Source organism: Bos grunniens, chromosome 17 (assembly GCF_055505025.1).
Source record: "Bos grunniens cultivar Pamir isolate PY7600 chromosome 17, Bosgru_T2T1.0, whole genome shotgun sequence".
NCBI lineage: Eukaryota > Metazoa > Chordata > Mammalia > Artiodactyla > Bovidae > Bos > Bos grunniens.
The window spans coordinates 15,991,214-16,016,566 of record NC_141181.1 but is presented as its reverse complement, the minus strand read 5'-3'; the positions used below and the strand labels follow the sequence as shown (position 1 = coordinate 16,016,566).

At 39.2% G+C, this 25,353-nt stretch overlaps 1 protein-coding gene across 9 annotated transcripts in view; it reads right to left on the bottom strand.

Annotated features, from left to right (window-relative positions):
- The window catches only part of INPP4B (inositol polyphosphate-4-phosphatase type II B), an 853,196-nt gene that overhangs the window by 78,419 nt on the left and 749,424 nt on the right, over positions 1-25,353 (bottom strand). For all 9 annotated transcript variants that reach the window (XM_086346584.1, XM_086346591.1, XM_086346583.1 and 6 more), the window contains 5 exons: positions 15,572-15,744; positions 14,204-14,327; positions 13,026-13,143; positions 7,445-7,585; positions 5,589-5,686 (listed from right to left, as the gene is read on the bottom strand). In XM_086346584.1, coding sequence (XP_086202710.1) covers positions 5,589-5,686; positions 7,445-7,585; positions 13,026-13,143; positions 14,204-14,327; positions 15,572-15,744 — 654 coding nt within the window. The remainder of the gene's footprint in view (positions 1-5,588; positions 5,687-7,444; positions 7,586-13,025; positions 13,144-14,203; positions 14,328-15,571; positions 15,745-25,353) is intronic.

Here is a 25,353-nt window from a genome sequence, read left to right as displayed (position 1 = left end):
GGGTTCCTTAGTCTTCCTTTCCCTGTATTACAGATGATCTCCTCCTATCACGTATGTTTTCTCATTTCCTACATGGAATATGTAGAAAATTATTTAAACAATTCCTCTAAAATTAACTATCCATAAAATATTAGTACTATAGTCCCTGGGGTCACAAAGAGTTGGACATGACTTAATGACCAAACAACAACAATCCTGTTCTCTTATTTCTGAAGACAAAGAATGCATAAGCACTTTTCTTTCTCCCCGTGCAGAAGTAAAATCTGTGGCAATTCATGACCCCATGATGAATGTCAGAAATGATCAAAGAGAAACTAACACTTTTTGGACAACAAAAGCAACAAAAACAAAAGTAAATTATTCACAGAAAGGATCAATACTAAAAAAGAGCAACTAGTATTCTGGGAAGAGGGCTTCCCTGGTGGCTCAGACAGTTAAGAATTCACCTGCAATGTGGGAGACCTGGGTTCGATCCCTGGGTTGGGAAGATCCCCTGGAGGAGGGCACAGCAACCCACTCCAGTATTCTTGTCTAGAGAATCCCATGGACAGAGGACCCTGGTGGGCTACAGTCCTTGGGGTCGCAAAGAGTCAGACATGACTGAGTGAAGAGATTTAGAGTTAAGGTACATGATTGCTTGATCATGCCAAGTCTTTAAAGTATAAGCTACTGGGGGCAGAGTCTTTCATCTTTCACCATCCATAGCAATAAGCACAGAGTCTCACACATGATTTGGTCTCGATCAATGTCTGCTAAATTAAATATGAGGCTTACAGCAACCACAGCCAAAAAAATACAGGATGAAATATAACAATATTTTACTTAGCCTCATCACCAACCTTTGTTCTAAAAAATATTTTGTGCAATTGTTATACTACAGTTGATGAAATATTATATGTAAGGCAGGGATATCAAATACTGTGGAGGTAGTTGACATCAGCTCACTAAAAGCCCTGCCTAATCCCCCTTCTAAGCTCATCAGCTAGAACAGCCTACCCTTAAAGCACTTACACAGGGACCAATAAATGGCAACACTCCAATAGAACTGCATGAAAATATCCTTCTCCTTTGCTTAGGAAAAAAGACAAGAAAAGGGCATTATTATCAAAGAGAGAAATGAGATATTGGAGAAGATAAATTGACACTTGGTCAGTCCTCATTTAAAGGGAAAACAAAGCATTTCATCTGCTCCTTCCATGAAACTCAGGGGCCTCGAATCATGTGAGATGAGATGGTTACTCTAAATCATTGAGCAGTTTGTGCCAGCGATTTACAGCAGTACTTTATTTTATTTTGCTAACCCACCACTTAAGTGTCTTAATGCTTTTGGTAGGATATGAAAGAGGCCTTGAAAGGTTTCTGAGCTCATCAAACCCATCTGGAAGATCAGAGCCAGAGAGAGAGAAACACTCATACCTGCCCCATGGGAGTTTCCCTAGTTGATCAAAGGGACCAGTGAATATCGCAGGCAGGGCCTGAGGGGAAGTAGCTCCTGATGATTTACTGTGCCTTAGAGTCAAGGGAGCAAGAACTGTCTGGAAGTTGCATCACTAAGCCAGGATGGGAAGGGAGAAATCCACAACACAAGGTACCCGGACAGAGCACAGACCGCTCAGCCATCAACAGCTCTGCCTGATACCAACCTCAGATAAATATATATATATACACACACACACACACATTCATACCAACCTCAGATAAATATATATATATATACACACACACATTCATACCAACCTCAGATAAATATATATATACACACACACACATTCATACCAACCTCAGATAAATATATATATATACACACACATTCATACCAACCTCAGATAAATCTATATATATACACACATACACATTCATACATATAGATGTATACACATACACATGTATGTACACAAATGTATATACACATATACACATGTATGTATCCCATTAGTGGAATACTTGGTAGGTGAAAATGACCTCTCTCTCTCGGCAGATTCATGGGATCTAGAGCTGGGAAGTGCCTGTTACAGAGGAGGAAGCCAAGAATGGGTAATTCCTTTCCTGTAAATCTTTGCGGAAACGTCTATTGGAGCAAGAAATATACATATATATGTAAAAACATACGTATCTAAATGTACATCTATACATACACATATATGTACAGCTCTAGATCCCATAAATCTGCTGAGAGAGACAGAAAGACAGAGACAGAGAGAGACAGAGAGAGAGGCTATTCCAAAGTACCAAGCCTTTTACTAATGGTCCTGCAGGTACAAGGAAGATGGAGTTGGAGGATAGTAATTCTTGAATTTGATGATTTCTTCCAAATGAACTTGAGACTTTCAAATAGATTAGTCTATAAATCACCAGACTATGCTGAACACACTGAAAGGAAATGCTGTTCTGTTGTCTGGCATCTTTAACTTTACTCCCCTCCCCACTAATGACTCCTAAGGGGTGTGTGTCCTATTAGTACAGCTGATAGAGCCATCAGGACAAAAGGATTCTGCATGTGTCGACTGCTGAATTGAGACTATCAACTGAACCTACTACATATTTAACAGACTTGGAGAATATTTTGGGAAGAATTAATGTTTTAGACCACAAAACTTAAGTATAAGAAAAGTAAAAGGATGGTAACTGCTTGATTGAAAGGGAAAATATAGGCTAAAATGACTTATTCATTAACTCCTGATATTGCAAAACTAGGGGACATCCCTAAATTTAAAAAAAAAAAAAAAGTCTTTTGGGATAAAAAGGAAAGTTTTTATTTACTAATAGAATTTCACTAGTTCATAAATAATAAAAAACCAGGGTAAGTAAATGATGGATAGGATATCCAAAATGGATGAATAAGTGAAAGTAATATACTTATCCTTTTAACACTATTACAAATTATCCCTTGATTTCACTATGAAAGAAAAATAGTAGATTATATGGATTAGGTATATGATCCCACATCGAAATTTTTTCCTCCTTAACAAATAGCCTAACCTTTATTCCCACTCTTAATAAAACTTTTTGGTTCTTCCTTGAATGGAGTGCAATCCAGTGATGCTTTGGCTTATGCATGAGGAATAATTATTGATTATTTGAGGAATAATCATAATTATTTCTGCATGAGGAATAATCCTATGTATGTCAGCATAATTTCATAGATATGGTTCAGACTTTTGTTATGAAAAATAACCACAGGCATGTCACACCTTCATTCTGTGCCAAATCTATGTAGCACTGTCTCAAAAATATGTTGACGTAACAGGAAACAAAATATCAGAAAAATTCAGTATGTTAAGATAATTTATTTCAACTAATGAAATAAAACTGATTTGATGCAAAAGTCCAGGCTGTTTTCAAGGATGAGATATTTTTATATGTTTCTAAAACTGTTATTTTAATTAGCAATACATTATATGAGATCTCATGTTCTTCAAATTTTTAAAACTTACACTCCCATGGAGAGTTTAAATGACCTGAATGTAGGGATCACTTTGTATTTCCTATCTGAGAAACATTTCAACAATTATACATTTATACATATTTCTTTTTTGGAGTGCATAATTGTTTATGTATGTAGTATTGAAATCGTTCAAAGACTTTATCAACAACCTACTTTTTAATATAACGTGTGTTTTGAGTAGAGATGGTATAGCATTGGTTCTGAAACATTAGTATGGATCAGAAATCATCTGGAAGCCTTATTAAAACAGATTGCAGGGCAAGTGCAATAGATCTGCAGAGGGGCCTGAGTATTTGCATTGATAACAAATTTCCAGGTAATACAGATGCTGCAGGTACAAGGATCTCACTTTGAAAGGACCCTTATAAATAGAAAACAAGTTGTCTCTAAAAATTCTGGGAATTACTTCCAAATTACAAGTAACTGCGAGAGAATTATCCAGCAACATCCAAGTTATAATAAACTTTTCCCATTAATTACTAAAGCAAGATAGTTTTGTTTATATTATTAACCTTCCAAGTAATTTACAAATCTGAAATTCATAAGTATGCTGACTGCCAAAGAATCCCTCTGCACTTAATTTCATTTTAGCATTAAAAATATTTTATGTGAAATAAAACATAAAAACAGCAGTAAAATTCTCTAATGATACATACATGGATATGCTTATGCCACTGCAATATTCTGAAGTAAAATCAGTGCGTTATAAAGAGGCCTAAATACTCTGCTACCTAAGCTATTTCAAACTAAGTATTAGAATACAGATCAAATTGCCAGCAGATAGATGACAGGCAGACTTTAATTACAGCTTTTGGTAACGATATTTTCTACTTTATTAAAACCTAGTTTCTTATTGTGACTATTTAAGTATCTCAACTTACTTATGTACAGTATTTATGGAAGAGCTCCAAACACACTCTTGAATCTGTGACTTTGGATCGCTCAAGTACGTGCTTAATTTTGTGGGGAAAAAAAGGTGGCAGTACTGAACCGTGGCCCAAAACAAAACAGAAAACAAAATGTAAAACACATTTCTATAGGCTTATACCCCAACACGTTCACATAAATATTGCAATCAGTTCAGTTCAGTTCAGTCGCTCAGTCGTTTCCGACTCTTTGCGACCCCATGAATCGCAGCACACCAGGCCTCCCTGTCCATCAACAACTTCCGGAGTTCACTCAGACTCACGTCCATCGAGTCGGTGATGCCATCCAGCCATCTCATCCTCTGGCGTCCCCTTCTCCTCCCGCCCCCAATCCCTCCCAGCATCAGAGTCTTTTCCAATGAGTCAACTCTTCGCATGAGGTGGCCAAAGTACTGGAGTTTCAGCTTTAGCATCATTCCTTCCAAAGAAATCCCAGGGCTGATCTCCTTCAGAATGGACCGGTTGGAAATATTGCAATAAGTATGTTCAATAATTTGTGCCTTAATTTATATCATTTTTAATTAGTTGTAAAATTTATGTTCTGATTTATATAATAGGAATATATATAAACATACACACACACAGATCCTGATGCTGGGAAAGATAGAAGGCAGGAGGAGAAGGGGACAACAGAGGATGAGATGGTTGGATGGCATCACCGACTCAATGGACATGAGTTTGAGCAAGCTCCAGGAGATGGTGAAGGACAGGGAAGCCTGGTGTGCTGCAGTCCATGGGCTTGAAAAGAGTTGGACATGACTGAGCAACTGAAGAACAACACACACACATGTAAATGCTAGAGATATATCTGATGTAGACTATAAATCAGAAACCTAAACCTGTATTAAAGTCTTTCATTAAATGTCATTCTAACATTAAAGTTAAGAATGTACAAAATTTCTGTTGGATTCAGTTGAGATTTCTAATTATGAATTCCTTATTTTTAACTTCTGGCACTTTCCCAGGGCACCGAAATTAATGTCCTAATATGAGCAGCAGGACACACTTGAATGCAATCAGAACAACGAGGCAGGTGTCTGCGAGGCCACCTTGGCAATCAGTCTCTTTGGCGCAAACAATTTCAAAATCACTCTCACATTCCCATCCCGTGCTTTTTCCTTCCATTGACCTTTATGTCTGTCCTCTCCCAAAGAATTATTAATCAAGAAATTATTATTGTTGTGGGGTTTTTTTTTTTTGGTAACTTGCATACTTACAATCAGGAGGCATCTTTTCCATAAATACTGTGTAATACTCTTTAAGGAGTTCAAAATTTTCCTGATTAATACTTTCTTGCAAAGAGACATCTCCAAACCTAAATATAGAAAAAAGAGAATAATTATGGTTTATAAAACAGGACCCCAAAGTAACTTTTTTATCTTTCTTTTTTAAATAGATGGTAACAGTTTTGCAAGGGAGGAGTCTGTTTTTTGACACAACATTGCATAATGGTGATTTCTAACATATTCCAGTTTCCACTGGCCCTGATTCCACCAATCTTTTTTGACATACCAAAGTATTCTTACAATCATCATATGCAAACCTGAATGACTTAAATCTAAAACACTAACCCCATGCCTCTGCATAACTGACACTCTGTCCAAGTTAGTTTCTCCATCTCTACAGGGCTGTATCTCTAAAGACACAAAGCCTCTTCCCTCTCTTTCTATCCCTCCAATCTTCCTCTTCACCAGTGATAGCTTGAGGAGAGGTCCAGAAGACCAGGACCAGATACTGAGCCACATACAGCCTTAAACACACTGCTGCAGGTACACGTAGGGCCCTCCACTCTCCCAGGGACGAGCTCACTTATGTAAACTATTTTTTTCTGTCCACACCATGAAGGATGCCAGCCTCTGTACTGGTGCTCTTCTGCTATCTTCTCAAGAGGACTATAAATGTAGTGGTTTTTTAGTTTAGTTAAAAAACAACAGTAAAGGATTAAAACATTCTTACCAATCATGGCAAAGAACACACTAGCTAACTATGGGGGTAGGAGATACATGGAGAAGACGATGGCAACCCACACCAGTTGTGGAGAAGGGAATAGCTACCCACTCCAGTATTCTTCGGAGAAGGTGATGGCACCCCACTCCAGTACTCTTGCCTGGAAAATCCCATGGACGGAGGACCTGGTAGGCTGCAGTCCATGGGGTTGCAAAGAGTCAGACACGACTGAGTGACTTCACTTTCACTTTTCACTTTCATGCATTGGAGAAGGAAATGGCAACCCACTCCAGTGTTCTTGCCTGGAGAATCCCAGGGATGGGGGAGCCTGGTGGGCTGCCGTCTATGGGGTCGCACAGAGTCAGACACGACTGAAGCGACTTAGCAGCAGCAGCAGGAGACATATAGAAACTAAATTATAGATAAGGAAGCATTTTAAATACTCTCCAAAAGTTTAACTTTGGGGAGCTTTTTCAGCCAGGCTTTATAGCAAGACAGTAACTTCTTTCTGTAAGAAGTTTTAGAGAATCTTTTAAAAATGTATTCTGTGAACCTTAACTCTTATCTGTTTTTGATAATCTCTACATGTGAACCATACGAGATGCTAAAGTTAATTCCTTTATCTGCTAAAAAATGGTTTGTTACAATTACTTATGAAATCACATAAAATCATCTGTCATTTAACTGAGCAAACTATTATGAAAGGATGTGTTGGCATCCTCCAATAACAATTATTTTAGTAAATAAAACAAAGGAAAGGATAACATGTTTTAGGTCCAGAAAATTTTGCCACAATTAGTAGAGTTTACAATGGTGAAATACATGTGAGGATAAAACAATTCTAAAATTTGATACATACACATAGGTATTCGGAAACATGAAGAAAGCTAACCCATGTGAATATTTTGGTATTGACACCGATATTTTCCGTATTATTTTACAACATTTAAATTTGATATGAGCCAGGAATCCTTAAATATGAATAATTCTGTCTATCAAGGAATTTAGTACGGATGAAAGGAAAATGTTACCCATGAATCCAGTGTCTATGTACATGTGGAATTACTCAGCATATTCATAACAATTAAAAAAAAAAAAAAGAACCGATCTTATATCTGAACCTTACCTCTCAGCAAGAGTCTGCTGTTCATTGATTCCAACGTTAAAAAGTACTGGATGCACATGAAGCAACTGTCCTTCTTTAATCTGCAGAGGCAGGGACTCAAACACCCTGGCTGGAACCTTCACCTCTACCACATAGTGCTCACTGGAGAGAGGGGGACAGAAAGACGCAGCACTGATTTATTCCACTCAATTGTATTACTATAGTCATTGAAAAGAAACAACAAAACAGCTGGAATAAAGCACTGATTCAGGTTTTTGGCTGCTGTTTGCTTATTTGCTATTATTAATTCATTTGATAATCATTTCATTCACTTCACTATTAAATTACTTGGCATAAAGGAGTGTTTACATTTACTTCTATTACTTTGAGTTGTTTTAGGAAACGAAGAACATTTAAGTGCATGTTCATATACCATGTGCATAAGAGCGTCAATATTTGTTTTCTTGATTTAATTATTTTAAAACCAAGTCTCAGTGATAAGAAAAGCAATTAAATGATGGATTTTCAATAAAGTGAAACTAATGAACGAAATCATTTATAACATTCTTAGCATAGCCTAATTGTTATTATTGATGTACCCCCCTGTTTGTGATGGCCTGATGGAGATGCAAGAGTTTTATTACTTAAGATGTAACCTTTGGTGATTCCTGATCATTTCTCCACATTATCATGGGAGTATTTTTTCATTGGAAATTTCTATTAAAAATTACCCCTAATGTTTAGTGTTGAAGATTTAAGTTAGGATTCACAAAATAAGGTCAAGAAGAATAGATGCTTATATATTCTGAAATGTAGTATCTTTTGATCCAGTGTGAACTGAGCAAAGAAATGTCAAGTTTCACCTGGAATTAAGGAAAGTCTGTGTGTTTCCTGAACCATACAGGGTGCTAGTGTTGTAATACACATATGGTGTAAGGAAGAACAGGAGAATCGGCGGGTCTCTATGAAAATCTTTTCAGTTTCTCTAGTATAATAATACTGATGCTTACTCTGAATCCTCGACTGCCAGAGTTTTTCACCTCAGCTTTGAACGAGAGAATTGGGAAATACCATCCATCCAGCAAGCAGGGATGTTAGCACTACCCTCAGATGGATGGACACTTTATTTTTCTTTTTAAAATTGCTTTCAGTGTCCTTTACAATAGACTGGCTAACAGACAGCTGATATTTACTTATTTCGAAATTTTCTGGAATATGAGAAGATTCAGTTGGTAAAGTCTGCTCTGCTTTTAAAGATTGTTCTGAAGGTGAAACATTATACACTTTATGATAGCTTTTTTTTAAAAATTGAAGCATACTTGATTTACAATGTTGTGTTAGTTTCAGATGTATAGCAAAGTGATACAGTTATATGCACACACATCTTTTCAGATTCTTTTCCATTATAGGTTATTATAAAGTATAGTTCACTGTACTATTAAGTAGGTCCTTGTTTATCTATTTTAAACATAATATTGTGTACCTGCTAATCCCATACTCCTAATTTATCCCCCCATTCTCCTTTGGTGTGGTAGCCATTCCCTTCTCCAGGGGATCTTCCCAACCCAGGGATTGAATCTGGGTCTCCTGCATTTCAGGCAGATTCTTTATCATCTGAGCCACCAGGGAAACCCCAAGAATACTGGAGTGGGAAGCCACTTGCCCTGGTGGGTCAGATGGTAGAGAATCTGCCTGAAATGCAGGAGACATGGGTTCAATTCCTGTGTCAGGAAGATCGCCTAGAGAAGGCAATGGCAACCCACTCCAGTATTCTTGCCTAGAGAACTCCATGGACAGAGGAGCCTGGTGGGCTACAGTCCATGGGGTCACAAAAAGTCGAACACGACTGAGCTACTAACACTTTCACTTTCCCCTTTAGTAACCATGTTTGTTTTCTATTTATGCTTTTTAAATAAGTACATTTGTATTATTTTTTTGATCCTGCATATAGTGATATCATATGCCACTTGTCTTTGTATGACTTGTTTCACTTAGTATGATAATCTCTAGGTCCATCTGTGCCACTTCCAGTGGCATTATTTCATTCTCTTTTATGGCTGAATCATATTCCATTTTATACATACGTGTGTATATATGTATATACATACACACATCAATCTTCTTTATACATTCATCTGTCATTGGGCATGTAAGTTGCTTCCATGTCTTGGTTTTTGTAAATAGTGCTGCTATGAACATCAGGGTATATGAATCTTTTTGAATTACAGTTTTTGTTTTTCCTAGGAATGGGATTGTTGGATCATATGTTAACTTTATTTTTAGTTTTTAAGAAACCTTCATACCATTTTCCAATTAACATTCCCACCAATAGTGTAGGAGGGTTCCCATTTCGCCACAAACCTCTCCAGTGTTTACTATTTTTAGTTTTTGATGGTGGCCGTTCTGACTGGTGTGAGGGGATACCTCTTGGTAGTTTTGATTTGCATTTCTCTAATAATTAGCGATTAAGGTGAAGGACAGGGAAGCCTGGCATGCTGCAGTCCATGGTGTCGCAAAGAATTGGACACAACTGAGTGACTGAACAACAAAATAATTAGCAATGTTGAACATCTTTTCATGTGCCTGTTGGCCAAATGTATGCTTCTTTGGAGAAATGCCTATTTAGGTCTATTGTGCATTCTTTTTTTTTTTTGATCAGGTTATTTGTGAGTGTGTTTTATATTGAGCTGTATAAGCTGTTTGTATATTTTGGAAATTAATCCCCTGTCAGTTGCATCATTTTCTCCCATCCCATTGGTAGTCTTTTTGTTTTGTTTATGGTTTCCTTTGCTGAGTAAAGGCTTTTGAGTTTAATTAGGTCCCATTTGTTTATTTTTGCTTATATTTCCATTGCACTCAGAGACGGATCCAAAAAACATTGCTGCGATTTATGTCGGAGTGTTCTGCCTATGTTTTGTCACTCCATTAAAATCTAATTGACATAAGCTCATTGTTTTAAGTACATAATTCAGAGTTTTAGCAAAGTTATAGAGTTGTGCAATCTCGACCATAATTCACTTTCAGAACATTTCCACTGCCTTAAAAAAATGTCCTTTGACTGTTTGCATTCAAACCCCAACCCCAAAGTCAGCCCCAGGAAACAACTGATCTTTTTCTATGTCTCTACAGATTTTACTTTTCTACATGTTTCATATAAAAAGAATCATGCAACATATAGTCCGTCGTGTCTGGCTTTTCTCATTTAGCATCATTTTTCAGTCATGTGTGTCATAGCCTGTGTTAGTAGCCTGCTGAATAGTGTCCTGTTGTTTGGGAATACCACATTTTGTCTGTGCATTCAAGTTGATGAACACTTGATTACTTCATGATTTTGGCTACCTGTGTTCTGAAAAATACTACTAGTTTTGTGTGGACATTTCCTCTTGGGAATATACTGATAAGTCATGTAGCAATTTTAGGTTAACTTTTTCAGCAACTGCCAAATTGTTTCCAAAGTGATAGGACCACCAATAATGAATGAGAATTCCAGCTCCATGAACACGGACTGTCCTTTCATTTACTGGATCGTATTAACTTCTCGAAGCATTATTTTGTGTGTTCTGTTTCCAACTCTTCATGAAAGTTGGTCAGTCATGTCCACCTCTTTGCAACCCCACGGACTATAAAGCAATTCTCCAGGCTAGAGTACTGGAGTGGGTAGCCTTTCCCTTCTCCAGGGGGATCTTTCCAACCCAGAGATTGAACCCAGGTCTCCTGCACTGCAGGCAGATTTTTTACCAGCTGAGCCACAAGGGAAGCCTAAGAATACTGGAGCAGGTAGCCTATCCCTCCTCCAATGGATCTTCCCGACCCAGGAATCGAATCAGGGTCTCCTGCATTGCAGACGGATTCTTTACCAACTTAGCCATCAGGTGTGGTGTACGTGCTCAGTCGTGTCTGACTCCCCAAAACCCCATGGACCGCAACCCACCAGGCTCCCCTGTCCATGGGATTTTCCAGGCAAGAATACTGGAGTGGGTTTCCATTTCTTAGAGTGCTTTATTAAATTTAGTCTGATGTAGTTATTCTATTTGGTGCTATTGTGAATGGTTATCTAGTCACCATTGTTTCTAACAACTTTTCAAGAGTGTGCTTTATTCTTTTTCTTGTCTGGTCCAAACCCAGTCAGCCCCCTCTAGCAGGAGACTGCCGGATTTTATGACCTGCTTTGCCCTCACAAAACTGTGCTGACAGAGCCGGGAATGATGGGAGCAACTCGGCAAAAATGCCACATACTCCTACTGACTTATCCAATGTACACCAGTTTTTCACGAATAAGTACTTCTAAATTTGTGCACAAATTTAGTTCTTAGTCGTAAGATGGTTGCTTTAGAAAATTCTGTCCAATTATGATGTCGCTTTCTGGAGAAAAAAATTGCCAAGCTGCTCATTTTGCCATTCCAGTTTCATTCCCATCCATATGATAGCTTTTGAATTTAGATACAGTCTAAAGAACTCCCTCAGAAAAAAACATCTGCACTCTGCCTAGAGCAAATGGCCTGGTAAGCTTCGGTTATAAACTGTGATAAAAGTATCCATTTCCCACCTTTGCTAATAACCTTCATAGTAATACAGGATGGCACTGTTTTCCAGGCATGTATATGAGCAATTTTATTCCCTTTTCTTCCAATGAATGGCAAATTAAGCATTAGGCTGCGTTTGACATACTTAGTTTTAAAGGGATGTGGTTTTCCTTTATATATAAGACTTACCTTTCAATCAACCATGGATTTCTGGGCATTCTTTACACAAATGTTTAAATAATTATATGTTTATTATAGAAAGAAAACAAGTTTAGTTTGAATTTTTATATTTCATACCTAAGTCTCTTCATCTCTCTCTGGCATGAAAAGGGCTCTCTTTAGAAAATTCATTTTTTTTTTCACTCTGATTTGAGAAAACTTCAAATTTCAAATATCTTCGTGCAGCATTTAAAAGTGCTAATGCCAGAATGGTTAAAATTTCAAGGACTTCTGACTGAAATAATGTATCCATAGGATGTAATTCTTCTATTGGAGGTCTATTCTACACACCATCATTTTTCTTAATTATTTGATATTTTTCCCATGGTAAAATGACCTTCAAAGCTATTTATTTAAAACTGTTCTTGGAAATCTCAGTCTGACAGTGAATTGTCAAAAATAATTAAGAAAAATGGTGGCATATGCCCCTGACATAGAAATACATCTTTTCTAAAATGTTGCTGCTTTTAGCAGAATTTAATATCATCTCAAGAATTATGACACTATTAAGCAAATGATTCCAGCAAAAGTAAAAACATCCAGAGCTTTAGACTAGATAGTAATAAAAAGAAAAATGTTTTTTCTCATGCTTGCTATTACTTTGAATTCCTTACATTTCACGGGGGAGCATTATCCTATTTATTTCACTATAGTGCAATTTATAAACATCCATGAAACTTCTAGGAGTTTTTCAGTATCTTCCTCTGTCATGTCACCTACATTTATTTCTCATTCAAAAAAGGAAAAGAGAACAAAAGAAACATTTCCAAGCCAAATCTCCATTCTCCTTGGCTCTGTTGTCAGGGGTTAGTAAAAAATATCTAACAAAGCTTGGTGTTTAGGAAATGGGCACCACTTACCGCCTTCCTGTTATAACTGGCAAGACATCATTGGATGTGGCTTCAATTATTTTAAATGCGACTTTTTTCAAATCCGAAATACCAACGGCCATGTCCTCCAGCATTCCAATTTCCTCACCTAAGCAGGGGCAAAGGAACCTAGTTACAAACACACTATTTGAAGAGAATGTCACTTTGTACTCCGCCTCCCTGCTAGAATTTGTTCTAACAATTTAGTGAATGAGTTCCTGAATGCAGTGAATCCATTCTAAGGACATTTGCCTGAGTCTGAAGGTTTTCATCAGTGAAATCAGAACCGTGTCAATAGACTCCAACTGTCCATATACCTTTTGAAGGGAGGAAGGAGGTATACCTTTCCTGAAAGGCTAGAGAGAAGCTTTAATTCTTTGATGACACAAAGTATTGTGCAAATCTTTCTCCCTTGGCAGGACTGACATTTGATTTCTAGAAAATAGAAACGGTTGCATTGAAGATCACTGACCTAAGCTCATGCTAGCTTTATATTTAATACCCTGAAAAAATAAAGCCTAACGAGGAGGTAATTAAGAATAAGTCCTGTGCAAAAGAAATATAATGTGAGCCACATACATACTTTTAAATATCCTAGAAGTCAGATTTTTAGAGTAAAATTTTAAAGGTGAAATTACCTTTAATACTGTTTTCCTTTAGCCCAATATATCCCAAACAGCATTGCAGCTGTAAATCAATATACAATGATTAATTCTTCATTAATTATTAATATAAAACTGTTTTCCACTAGTCTTTGAAGTCTGGTGGGCATGTCGAGGACTTATTGATCTGGCCTAGATATGTTTCAAGGGCTCAATTGCCACACCAACCTATGTATTGAACAGGGCAGTTCTAGACATTAGAGACTTGGGAACTTTAAAAATCCAGTCATTGAAACTAGGTTGGCAAAGCTTTTTATATTTAAAAAGCCAGATGGTTGCTCAGGACTCCACTGTGAAGTAATCTATAATTCCATTTTCAAAACATAATGAGGTTAAAAGCACAGTGACAAGGAGAATGAATATAACGAACTGAAAGTTATATTCTTTCTCTAATGCTTGATGCAAGAAAGGTTGATCTCTTATTTTTATGTTTAACTGAAGAATCTATGGATCACATAGCCTTATGAATAGGGATATTATTTTAACATGGACCAAAGCAATACTCACTGTATGTGCTCAGCAGTCCTTCATATTGTACTATCAATCCCACCGTGTGAAGCTGCTCAAGGAAGCCAGGGTCATACAGACTTGTGTGTAATTTGATGATAAAACCACAAACCAATCCAGCAAGCTAAAAAAAGAAAAAAGAAAAGAAAAACACTGAAGAAATTCCTGGGGTCAGTGAGCTTTAATTTAAAAATATTTAAGACTTTTGAGACATCACAGACTTCATTAGAAACTTCCAAGTATGTGTAACAAAATTGTAACTATTTATATATCCATTTTGAAACCACGGATGTCTAAACCCATGCTGCAGGACAGTTTGGGAAAGGCAGCATTGTGAAAAGGGAAAGACCAGGCAGTAAAATCATAAAAAGTCACTTACCACTTCCAAGACTTTCTCACATATTTTTGCACATGAAGAATAGAGATAATAGTTCTCATTCCACAGAGTCATTGAAAGAACACAGTGGAGAGATTTGTGTAAGGCAGAGCAAAGTGCTTGACACTTCGCTCCATTTACTACTGGGTCATCCATGAAATCATAGGGGACAAGGGATATTTTGGTTAAATTATTCCCTTTATCTGGATGGTTTACAAAGACAGACTTCTGTCTCTTTCCCTCCAGGTGTGTGTCTGCAAAACTCAGTCATGGGTACAGGCAGGAGGGGAGTGGGAGCACGGCTATTCTGACGGAGGCCAACCTTGTCGCCACGGGCTAGGGTGGGGTGTAGCAACGGAGGTGATACTGCCCAGCCTTCATCCAAGACTATGGCCTGGCAAACTTCTATATAAACAACAAAAACAAAAAGCGACAACAAAACAGACTATTATAAGGCCCTGTCCAGGAATTCATGAGGGAGCTGTAGAAATAAGGGTTGCAAACAGATCCCTTTTGCCAGTCCTGGCTACTCTCTGCACAGCGCATGGTGCAGAAACCCCAGGAATAATATGAGGCCAGGACAAGGGACTCTTTCCTTCAAAGACTCTGTGCCCTGTGAAACAATGGACATTTCAGGGACTTGGCCACCTTTTTGCAGAAATAAATATTTAAGGTCTCACACACTGTTTCTATTCAGCTAGGTATCTATTATGAATAAGAAAAGCTGGGTATCGATACCTTAAGAAAAGGATCCTCTTAAAAAGCAAACTACTAGACTTTCCTGGTGGTCCAATGATTAAGACCCCAAGCTTCCAATGCAGGGGGCATGGGTTCAATCCCTGGTCATGGAACCAGGATCCCACAGGCCAGGTGGTATGTATGGCCAAAAAAAATAAAATAAGCAGACTATCATAAGAAGATCTCTTTCCTCACTGAGGATACTATCTGACAGCCCATCAGTGCGCTGGGCTCAAAAAACAAGAGGCACCTACTGCTTGGCTGAAGACGATGTCTCTTCTCAACGTCAGCATCAAACACTGGGGCAGGCTGTAGGCGAGCTCCTGGAGGAGCACGAAGGTCAGGGACTGCTTAGCTCGATTCACCACTTCTCCCATGCAGTCCTTCAGGGTAAGGATGAGGGGATACAACTGCTCATACCAGTCTTCTGTGGGGTGGACAGAGCATAAGAAGAGTGGGATAGATAGATTAAAGAAGGTCTTGGAGGATAGAACCAATTTATTTATTTTCAGTGACGTTCTACACCATACTTAGAAGTTACAAAGATAAAAGATTTCCAATCCCAATCTTTCCTCTGAACTCCTGATGTCTATAACCAGCCACGCATTGGACTCTCCACTTGGATGCTATCTCGCTCATTTATAGAAGAACTCCTCTTCCTCTCTGCTCATCTCTAATCTGGGCATTGCCTGGATCTTGGTGGATGATGCCACCAAACTCTTCCCCTGCTGGAAACATGTTTTCCTGGACTCCTTCTATAGTCTTCACACTTACTGGGTAGTGAAATTAGTTCTACCATCATAATAGGGCTTCCCTGTGGCTCAGATGGTAAAGAATCTGCTGCAATGCGGGAGACCCAGGTTCTATCTCTGGGTCAAGATGTTCCCCCAGAGAAGGGAATGGCTACCGCCTCCAGTATTCTTGCCTGGAGAATTCCATGGACAGAGGAGCCTGGTGAACTACAGTCTAGGGGTTTCAAAGACCCATCAAACACTCATCTTCCTTTTGCCCTCTCCCATCATCAGTTATCCGTTTCCCATGGACTGCTTTCTATCCTGCTCTGTGAGTGACTCCTCTTCCTCCAGGCATATCCTTCTCCAATCTTTTCTCAACAGAGTTGCTACAGAGATCTTTCTAATCAATTTGAATTCCATCACTCACTCTTTCATTTCCTTACTATTTTAAAGACACCAAAGCATTCAGAACAAAGTCCCAAAGCATGACAGACCCTGCATTATCTGATCTCTGCCTATGTGTCCAGTCTCATCTCTCAGAGCTTTTTCATCTGTAGCCTTGAGTCCCAGGAGAGCTGAACAGACAAATTTCCCCACACCTGTTCTGCTGTCTCATCTCAGTGTCTCTGCAAATCCTATCTGCAGTCCTGGAGCATTCTTCCCTTACTTATCTTCCTGACAAATACTTTATCTTCTCTGCAGACTCAATTCAGAGTTTCTCTCTTCCAGGAAGTCTTCTTGATTTCCCCCCTAAATCCCCTCCTCATTTACTAAAATTTGGGTCAGGTTCACTTTCCTTTGTGTTCACAGCTCCTTGCCCATACTCTTCTGCAAGAAAGTGAACTCACTGAGGGCAAGAAATTTCTGTTTTAATCACTGGATCTCCGGATCACAGCATATAAAATATTCAGTTTTTAATTAAATGAGTAAAGTTGGAATAAATAAAACAAAAGTCTTTTAACACATAGGTATGAATGAGAAAATCAAGTTTTTGACAGTATTTGGAATCTGAATAGCCTTTCTTTAAATCAGGATACAAAACTGAAACCATCTGTGCTTTCTGTATGCCTAGAAATTTAACATGTTTCAGTTATATAATTATGACTTTGGCATGTGATATAGAAACAAGTTATATTCTATTTCAATCTATTTGAAAATCAAATCCTGACAAATGTCAAATATTATAAATTCCAGACTGTGTGCTATTCCATTAATATATAAATTGACAGTGGTATGACAAATACAAACAATTGAAAAGAAATGAGCGCATGCTGAAAAATTAACTATGAATCAAGATCTGAAGTGATACAATCTTCTCAGTTTACAGAGGGAGTAATGTGAATGGTCAATAATCAGTTAAGACCTTGAAAGAGTTATAGGTAGTGATGAAAAGAATCATAATCATTATTGCACCATATCTACCGTCACTTACTTATTTTATGTTCTATAATAGATTAGATGAAATAAACCAAAATGGTTGAAAGGATAATTAATGGTCCCAACTTAATAAAAAGAGATGCTCCTGTTAATACTCTATGTAAATGCTTATGTGAAGTTGTAATACAAAATACATTAGGAACATTAGGAGTTATTATTTTAAAATATTGTAGAATTAAGTGTTATGACAGGAATAAAAAACACTAGAGAAAAGAGAATTCAATGAAAGCCTATTAAATCTGTAATCATTTAATAAAGGACTCATTTGTGGGCAGCTTAGGATAAAATATGAACAGTGGTTCAACTGAAATAGGCACTGGGTAACTATTGATTTTTATGTCATTAGTAGACATAAAAGGGCAAATGGAGGTACATTAGACTTATTTTCAGAGTAAAAGACACATCAAGAGACATCAAGAAGAAATACTTGATATTCATATTGTTTTCATATTTATATTGTTTTACCTTTCACTCTCTTATTCGATTACTGTTCTCAATGTGAATATGCAGACACATACACGTGGAAAACAAGTATCTCAATAAATCGACCCAGATGTATATCTTAAAAGATAACAGACTGAAAACCCATTTGGCTTTGTGTTGAGGTCTGCAAAAATGAATTTCTACTGAAGAATTCTCCAACACAGAATAAAGCCTGTGTGCAGTAGATGGCGCTGCTTTATCAGCCTGAAGTAAAACTACTTGGTCACTTACTCCATTCCGGTAACTGGTTTACACTCTTCTACGCATTTGCAAAGTTCCCAAATAGCAGGTACATGTTGTCTGGGCACCTAGCATCCTATTCTGTGTCAAGTGATCAATAACCTCGCCAAAAGTGTGATAAGCTCTTTCTATCAGAAAGTGGAAAATTAACTTATTCCCACCCCGCCTTGCAAGATACTAAGTGACAGCTCAAATTAAACAGAGCTGGTGGTTTTTCTTAAGGATCTTTAAAAGAAGAATCTTCACAGATTTCTTCATCGGCATAATTTTTTTAGTCACTTCTAAACCTATCTTCACTCTAATTTAACCATTTGATTCCTAATCAGAAATGCAATGAGATTAAAAAAGAAAGAGATCCCCTGATCTAGTCCTACCAGAATAAAACTGAGGACCTGGAAAAATAAATAAACACACTGAAATTCTAAGTCTAGAAGTGCCCTTAGGTATTTGACACTAACCACTTTCCAGTGTCTTTGCTTACTATAATTATATATACTTCTTATGACTAAAATTTAAGGAAAAGGACAATATACGAAAACAACGATGAGTAAGAAAATTACAAGTTGGTGAGCAAGGCAGAATGTCTTAAAGAAAGCAGTAAGCTTCCTATACAGAAGTATACATGAGAAAGCTAAAAGTACATTTTTTTTTCCTAGAAAAGAAGCAATTTAATTTTAGCAAATAAAGGTAAATCTCACTGGCAAATGCAAATTGCAACGACTTCAGGTTTTCTTCCCTGTTAATATTCACTCAGTGTAAATCTCAGGTTCTGAAATAGACACAATGGTGTGTGACAGGGCAGAGACAGGCTGAAGCAGTCAGTTCATAAAGGGCCTTTCTGCTTCAATGAGCATTCCAAATCACTCTGAGAAAGGCACAGCGAATGCTTAAGTTTGTTCCCTGAAAAATATTTTTGGGGTACAACAAAAAAAGCAGCAGCTCCCGACAACTCTGAGACCACTGTGACATCAGACCCTTACGGCTTCCTGTCTCTCCGTACTTCACAATTTACATGGGGTTTATTTTGTCCTGACGGGAAAGTCGTTTTCTGGGATGGATGAAGATGGTGTTCATTCTGCGTGTTCTAGATTCAAGTAAGAAATCTTGAAATGAGATTCAGACTTATCTTTAAACAAGGAAAAGTGGTGCCTTTTATGTATGAGGGAACCTTCTGAAGCACTCTAAATTATTTATGTCTTCATGTGAGTGGTCTTACATGGGTGCATATTATATGCAAAAATTCATTGAGCTCTTCACTTAAGATGTATATACTTTTCAGTATGTGTTATAGCTCAATAAAAGGCTTTAAAAAAAATCTTGAAATGCACACATCCACTCTTTTGAGTTTAGCTTCCTCATGTTTCAGCTGAGATTGTTACACACACACACACACACACACACACACACACACATATACACTCGTATGATAAACCCAGAGACGCCAGGTAGCTAAGGGCTTGCCAACATGTAGTCACTGCGCCTACACCTCTCACAGAAGCTAACTGGCCCAGCAGACACTTAAGTGCCCGCATCATTGATTCTATCCCCTGGGCTCCTTTTAGTGACAGAGGAAAATATGAAGAGAATGTTTTAGTATCTCTATAAAAACTTGCTGAAACTCCTTAACCCTGAGACCAACAAGCAGAGTCTTTCCTCAGGAAAGCATAAAATGTGTGTGGCTTAGCTGAGCTTTTCCTGAGCTTTGTGAAGTGTGTTGGAAGTCGTCCAAGCAGAGCCTGTTTTCCAGCCTTTGACTCGCTTCTCTAACAGGATTCGAGTGAATTCACTGAAGGATTCAAAGGATGACGGCCGGGTGCCCCCTTCACCTCCTCCACACACCATCTACTTCCTGTACAGGATGTTCACGTCCTCTGAGCTCAATGGCTCTTATGTTGCTCAGGAGGAAAATAAAAGGGCCAAATTCCAACCGATGGTAGCAGAATATAATGTTTTCTTTCCAATTTCTGAGCCATTTTCTTCTCAGGTGCTCAGTCTCCTTCATTCACTGAAAATAATTAACTTCACAGAAGCTTGTAGCCAGTATTATTTTTGTTATCACAACTTTTCAGACATTGGGAAAAAAATGAAAAGCTCAAAGCTTGCCTGCCCATTAAACTTTATGCAAAGGGATAGGAGAAATATATGAGCCTGGCTCATAGGATTTACCTAAGTTCAGAAGATGATGAAATACGGAGCAGAACAATTAGAATGGCCTTTAAGGAGGGTGATAAAATTCCCAAGGTTGTGAGAGGAACCCATTCCACAGCTGACAGGATTTTTAACAGGATGTCCAAACCTCAGGCGGCATAGAATTGGCAGTGGTTTCAAGGTTGGGGGCTGGGAGTGGGTATATCTCTGCCCATAGTCATCGATGGTTTTGAAGGGCCTCTGTTCTATATTAGGGCTCCCCAGTGGCACAATGAGAAAGAATCCACCTGCTAATGCAGGAGATGCCAATGACATAGGTTCAGTCTCTGGTTCAGGAAGATCCCCTGGAGTAGGAAATGCCAACCCACTCCAGTGTTCTTGCCTGAAAAATTCCATGGACAGGGGAGTCTGGTGGGCTACGGTCCATGGGGACACAGGAGCTAGACACAGCCAAGAACACAACTGAGAACACAACTGCTCTACATCGACTCAGAGATGGCTACCTGTGTGACCGGCTGTGTTTTGGGTACAGTTTTACAATGCGAATATCAGTGCTTGGAGGGATCAACTAATGATAAGGTTTCCTCTCCAGATACCTTACAGCAGGACTCCTTTGTATAATACACACGTGCAACTTTGGTCATAGACCCTAGACACCTGGCCATCAGAGGGCTCTGAATATCAGCTAAATCCTGGGTTATAGAACACAGAAATGAAGCTAATCCAGACAACAGATGAGTAATCAGGGAACGAGACGCACCTGCTGAGGCCGAGCTGCCTAGAATGACGTCCCTGGCCACTAAGAATGCCCTCCTCCAAGTCTTCCTCACTCCATCTTCATGAATCATTTCCTGGCTCTGGTCCAGGAATTAAAAAAAAAAAAATCTATATTCATCTGTCTTCAACAAATGCTAAGCTGTCTTCCTTGTATCAATTTCCCCCTTTTTTTTCATTGCCCATCATGAGAAATACTGCATTTGTGGAGGACTGGCCACCAGGACCCCTTGATATTCACCCCCAAGGATGCTCATGTGCCTTCTAAAAAATGGTGTAATACTATCATCCCTCCATACCCACAGGTTCTACATCTGGCAATTCAACCAACTACAGATGCAGAACCTTCAGACACAGAGGGTCAACTATATACTCATTTGTTAGACAAGTAGAACCTCTTCAGTATGAGGTCCTGGGGTGATACTAATATTAAAACTCATGACCACTACCCTCAAGGAGCTTAAAATACAGAAGAGAAAGTCTCAAGAGGTGTAAAGCAATGCCTTCAATATAAGGAGGGTATGATAAGTGCTGAGAAAGTTGGGACAAAACACATCCAGAGGGGTTAAGGGTTCAGAGGCAAGAGAGTGCATCTCTGGTGAGAAGATCAAGTTCAGACAAGGTCCTGTTGCTTCCTGAACACGTGAAGGGAGAGCTATGCAGAGGGAGGTCAGAGAAGCTGCTTGGTATATAGGGAGTGAACACCAAAAGAGTGAGTCTTTGTAGAACAGTCGGGGAGGGATGTCTGGTTTGATGATGCCGAGTGCTGTAAACAGAAGCCATGAACTAACTTGGAGGAGGTCATAAGTGGGACTGGAGGGAAGAGGGGATGGAGCTAAGATGACAAAAAGACTTGGAAAAGGTAGGAATAAAGGGGAAGTAAGTATTGAATGACAACCCACGCCAGCATTCTTGCCTGGAGAATCTCATGGACAGAGGAGCCTGGTGGGCTACAGTCCATGGGGTCACAAAGAGCTGGACATGACTGAGTGACTAAGCATACACACACATGAGTTGAGCTTGAAGCCATGATAAAAAACAATGGAAAATCAAGTGGACAGTCACCATGGTAGGCATAGGGAATGGAGTAAGTAGAAGTGGGGGGAGAAACAGGAAGATATAAATTTTAGGTGAACAGAGAGACCAAAGCTAAGAAACAAGGCCAAATCTAGAAATAATGCATGCATGCGTGCATGTTAAGTTACTTCAGTTGCATCTGACTCTTTGCGACTCTATGGACCATAGTCCACCAGGCTCCTCTGTCCATGGGATTCTCCAGGCAAGAATACTGGCTGCTGCTAAGTCGCTTCAGTTGTGTCGGACTCTGTGCGACCCCATAGACGGCAGCCCACCAGGCTCCGCCATCCCTGGGATTCTCCAGGCAAGAACACTGGAGTGGGTTGCCATTTCCTTCTCCAATGCATGAAAGTGAAAAGTAAAAGGGAAGTCGCTCAGTCGTGTCCGACTCTTCGCGACCCCATGGACTGCAGGCTCCTCCGTCCATGGGATTTTCCAGGCAAGAGTACTGGAGTGGGGTGCCATCGCCTTCTCCGAAGAATACTGGAGTGGGTAGCAATTCCCTTCTCCAGGGATCTTCCTGACTCAGGGATCAAACCTGTGTGTCTTATGTCTCCTGCATTGGCAGGTGGGTTCTTTGCCACTAGCTCCACCTGGGAAGCCCCTGGGTATCAGGTAGGGCAAGGTTAATGGCAACCCTGGGAGGAAGATTCCATATAAATGCTGTGTCTTCCTTTGTCTCTAGTAGCAACAGTCTTAAAGGCACCAAAGGTATTCACACAAAGGGCAAAGATGCATCTTCAGATGTAATCATCATAGTGTCCAGTGAACTATGACCAAAGTGAGTGACTGATCGTGGTACCTTCCAGATGTATGAGAAATGACTGGACTGCCTGACTCCAGACAAACTGCCAGGGGAAGAACAAAGCAACCTTTTCTCACGTCAAGGAAACCTTGTTTGTTTAAATCCTGCCAGTCTGAGAACAATGTCATAAAACTTTCCAGTCTTGCTCTTAGCCAAACAGCAAAGGAAATGCATCAACTGCTACCCTGGTTAAACTTCTCATTTCAGAGCACAAAGTTGAAAGCTTGAAGTAAATTCTGCTAAGACAGTTTCCAGGAACTAGATCCATTAGTCAAACAAGCTCTGTATAGGTGGAAGCAAAAAAAAATTTTGAATCAGGGCTTATGCTGGAACAGGAAGAGTCACATGTTCACATTCCTTGGGCTTATTTTACCTTTTGACCCCTCAAAACTATAATCTCAGAACTCTGATCTACAAACATGCTGAAATTGAAGAGTAAGTTCATAGGTTATGAGTCAACAAGCAACCCCAAATCACCAATACATCTACAACAAAGAGTTCTTGTCATTTAAATTTTGTCCACTATCTATGATTGAGAAGAGAGGGGTGGTGGAGAGTGAGTTGATAAAAGCTTGGTTAGAACACCGAGAGGACAGAAAATGAAACGCATTTCTATCCTGAAGTGCACTAGGTGAGCGAGTAGTTTCCTAGTTAAGTTCAAGGCCAGTGGAATACACTGCACCCTTAGAAAATTATTTCTACAAATCCAACAAAGTCTAAAGTAAATAGATTCAACTTATAAGTGCTCAATAAGTAGGCAAGAGGGGCTTGCTTCCCCAGTGGCTCAGCAGGTAAAGAATCCTCCTGTAATGCAGGAGACACAGGAGACATGGGTTCAGTTCCTGGGTCAGGAAGATCTGCAGAAAGAAATGGCAACCCACTCCAGTATTCTTGCCTGGAGAATTCCACAGACAGAGGAGCCTGGTGGGCTATAGTCCAAAGGATCACAAAGACTCAGATATGACTGAGCGACTAAGGTAGGCAAGTAACCAACCATAATAAAAAACAATACTATTTCCCATCCGAAAGTGGAGAGTGAAAAAGTTGGCTTAAAGCTCAACATTCAGAAAACGAAGATCACGGCATCTGGTCCCACCACTTCATGGGAAATAGATGGGGAAACAGTGGAAACAGTGTCAGACTTTATTTTTCTGGGCTCCAAAATCACTACAGATGGTGACTGCAGCCATGAAATTAAAAGACGCTTACTTCTTGGAAGGAAAGTTATGACCAACCTAGATAGCATGTTCAAAAGCAGAGACATTACTTTGCCAACAAAGGTTCGTCTAGTCAAGGCTATGGTTTCTCCGGTGGTCATGTATGGATGTGAGAGTTGGACTGTGAAGAAGGCTGAGCACCGAAGAATTTATGCTTTTGAACTGTGGTGTTGGAGAAGACTCTTGAGAGTCCCTTGGACTGCAAAGAGATCCAACCAGTCCATTCTGAAGGAGATCAACTCTGGGATTTCTTTGGAAGGAATGATGCTGAAGCTGAAACTCCAGTACTTTGGCCACCTCATGCAAAGAGTTGACTCATTGGAAAAGCCTCTGATGCTGGGAGGGATTGGGGGCAGGAGGAGAAGGGGATGACAGAGGATGAGATGGCTGGACGGCATCACTGACTCTTTGGACGTGAGTCTGAGTGAACTCCAGGAGTTGGTGATGGACAGGGAGGCCTGGCGTGCTGAGATTCATGGGGTCGCAAAGAGTCGAACATGACTGAGTGACTGATCTGATCTGATTCTATATTATATGCCTCACATTTCCCACAAGGGAGATATGAATCTTTTTTTTTTTCCTTCTTTTGGTCTATCTCAGATTCTCTGTGGGTACGAGTATCATCAGATATATGAGAATGTGAAATATTTTTTTAATTGTGATTATGAATATGTGGCAACTGTTTCTGCATAAGGTACAATTCCATAGTAAATGTTTAAGAGATACTGAAGGGATTGATTTTCATGAAGTTATCTCATAATATTGCTAATTTGTATCTGATAAAACTTAACATTTTGTGCAAAGGGTGATTGCAAACACTTTATCTGTACAGACTTAAGATTAGCGATGCTTTCTCCTGGAAAGAATAGAAGCAGTGCAGAATCGTGATTCAGGGGACAAGGTACTCAACTTGGACCACCAGGGTCTGAATCCAGGCCTGGCCACTGGACTTGGCATGAAAGTACATGCAACGCCAACTGTCTGTCTCTTTATCCGTTAAATGGGTAGGACTACTCCTATGAGGGTTGCAAGGGTGAAATGATAAAGGCAGCATCTTCAAAATAATTTTGGCACATATGATGCAACCCCAAATTGTTGGCTACTATTTTTGAAAAGATGGG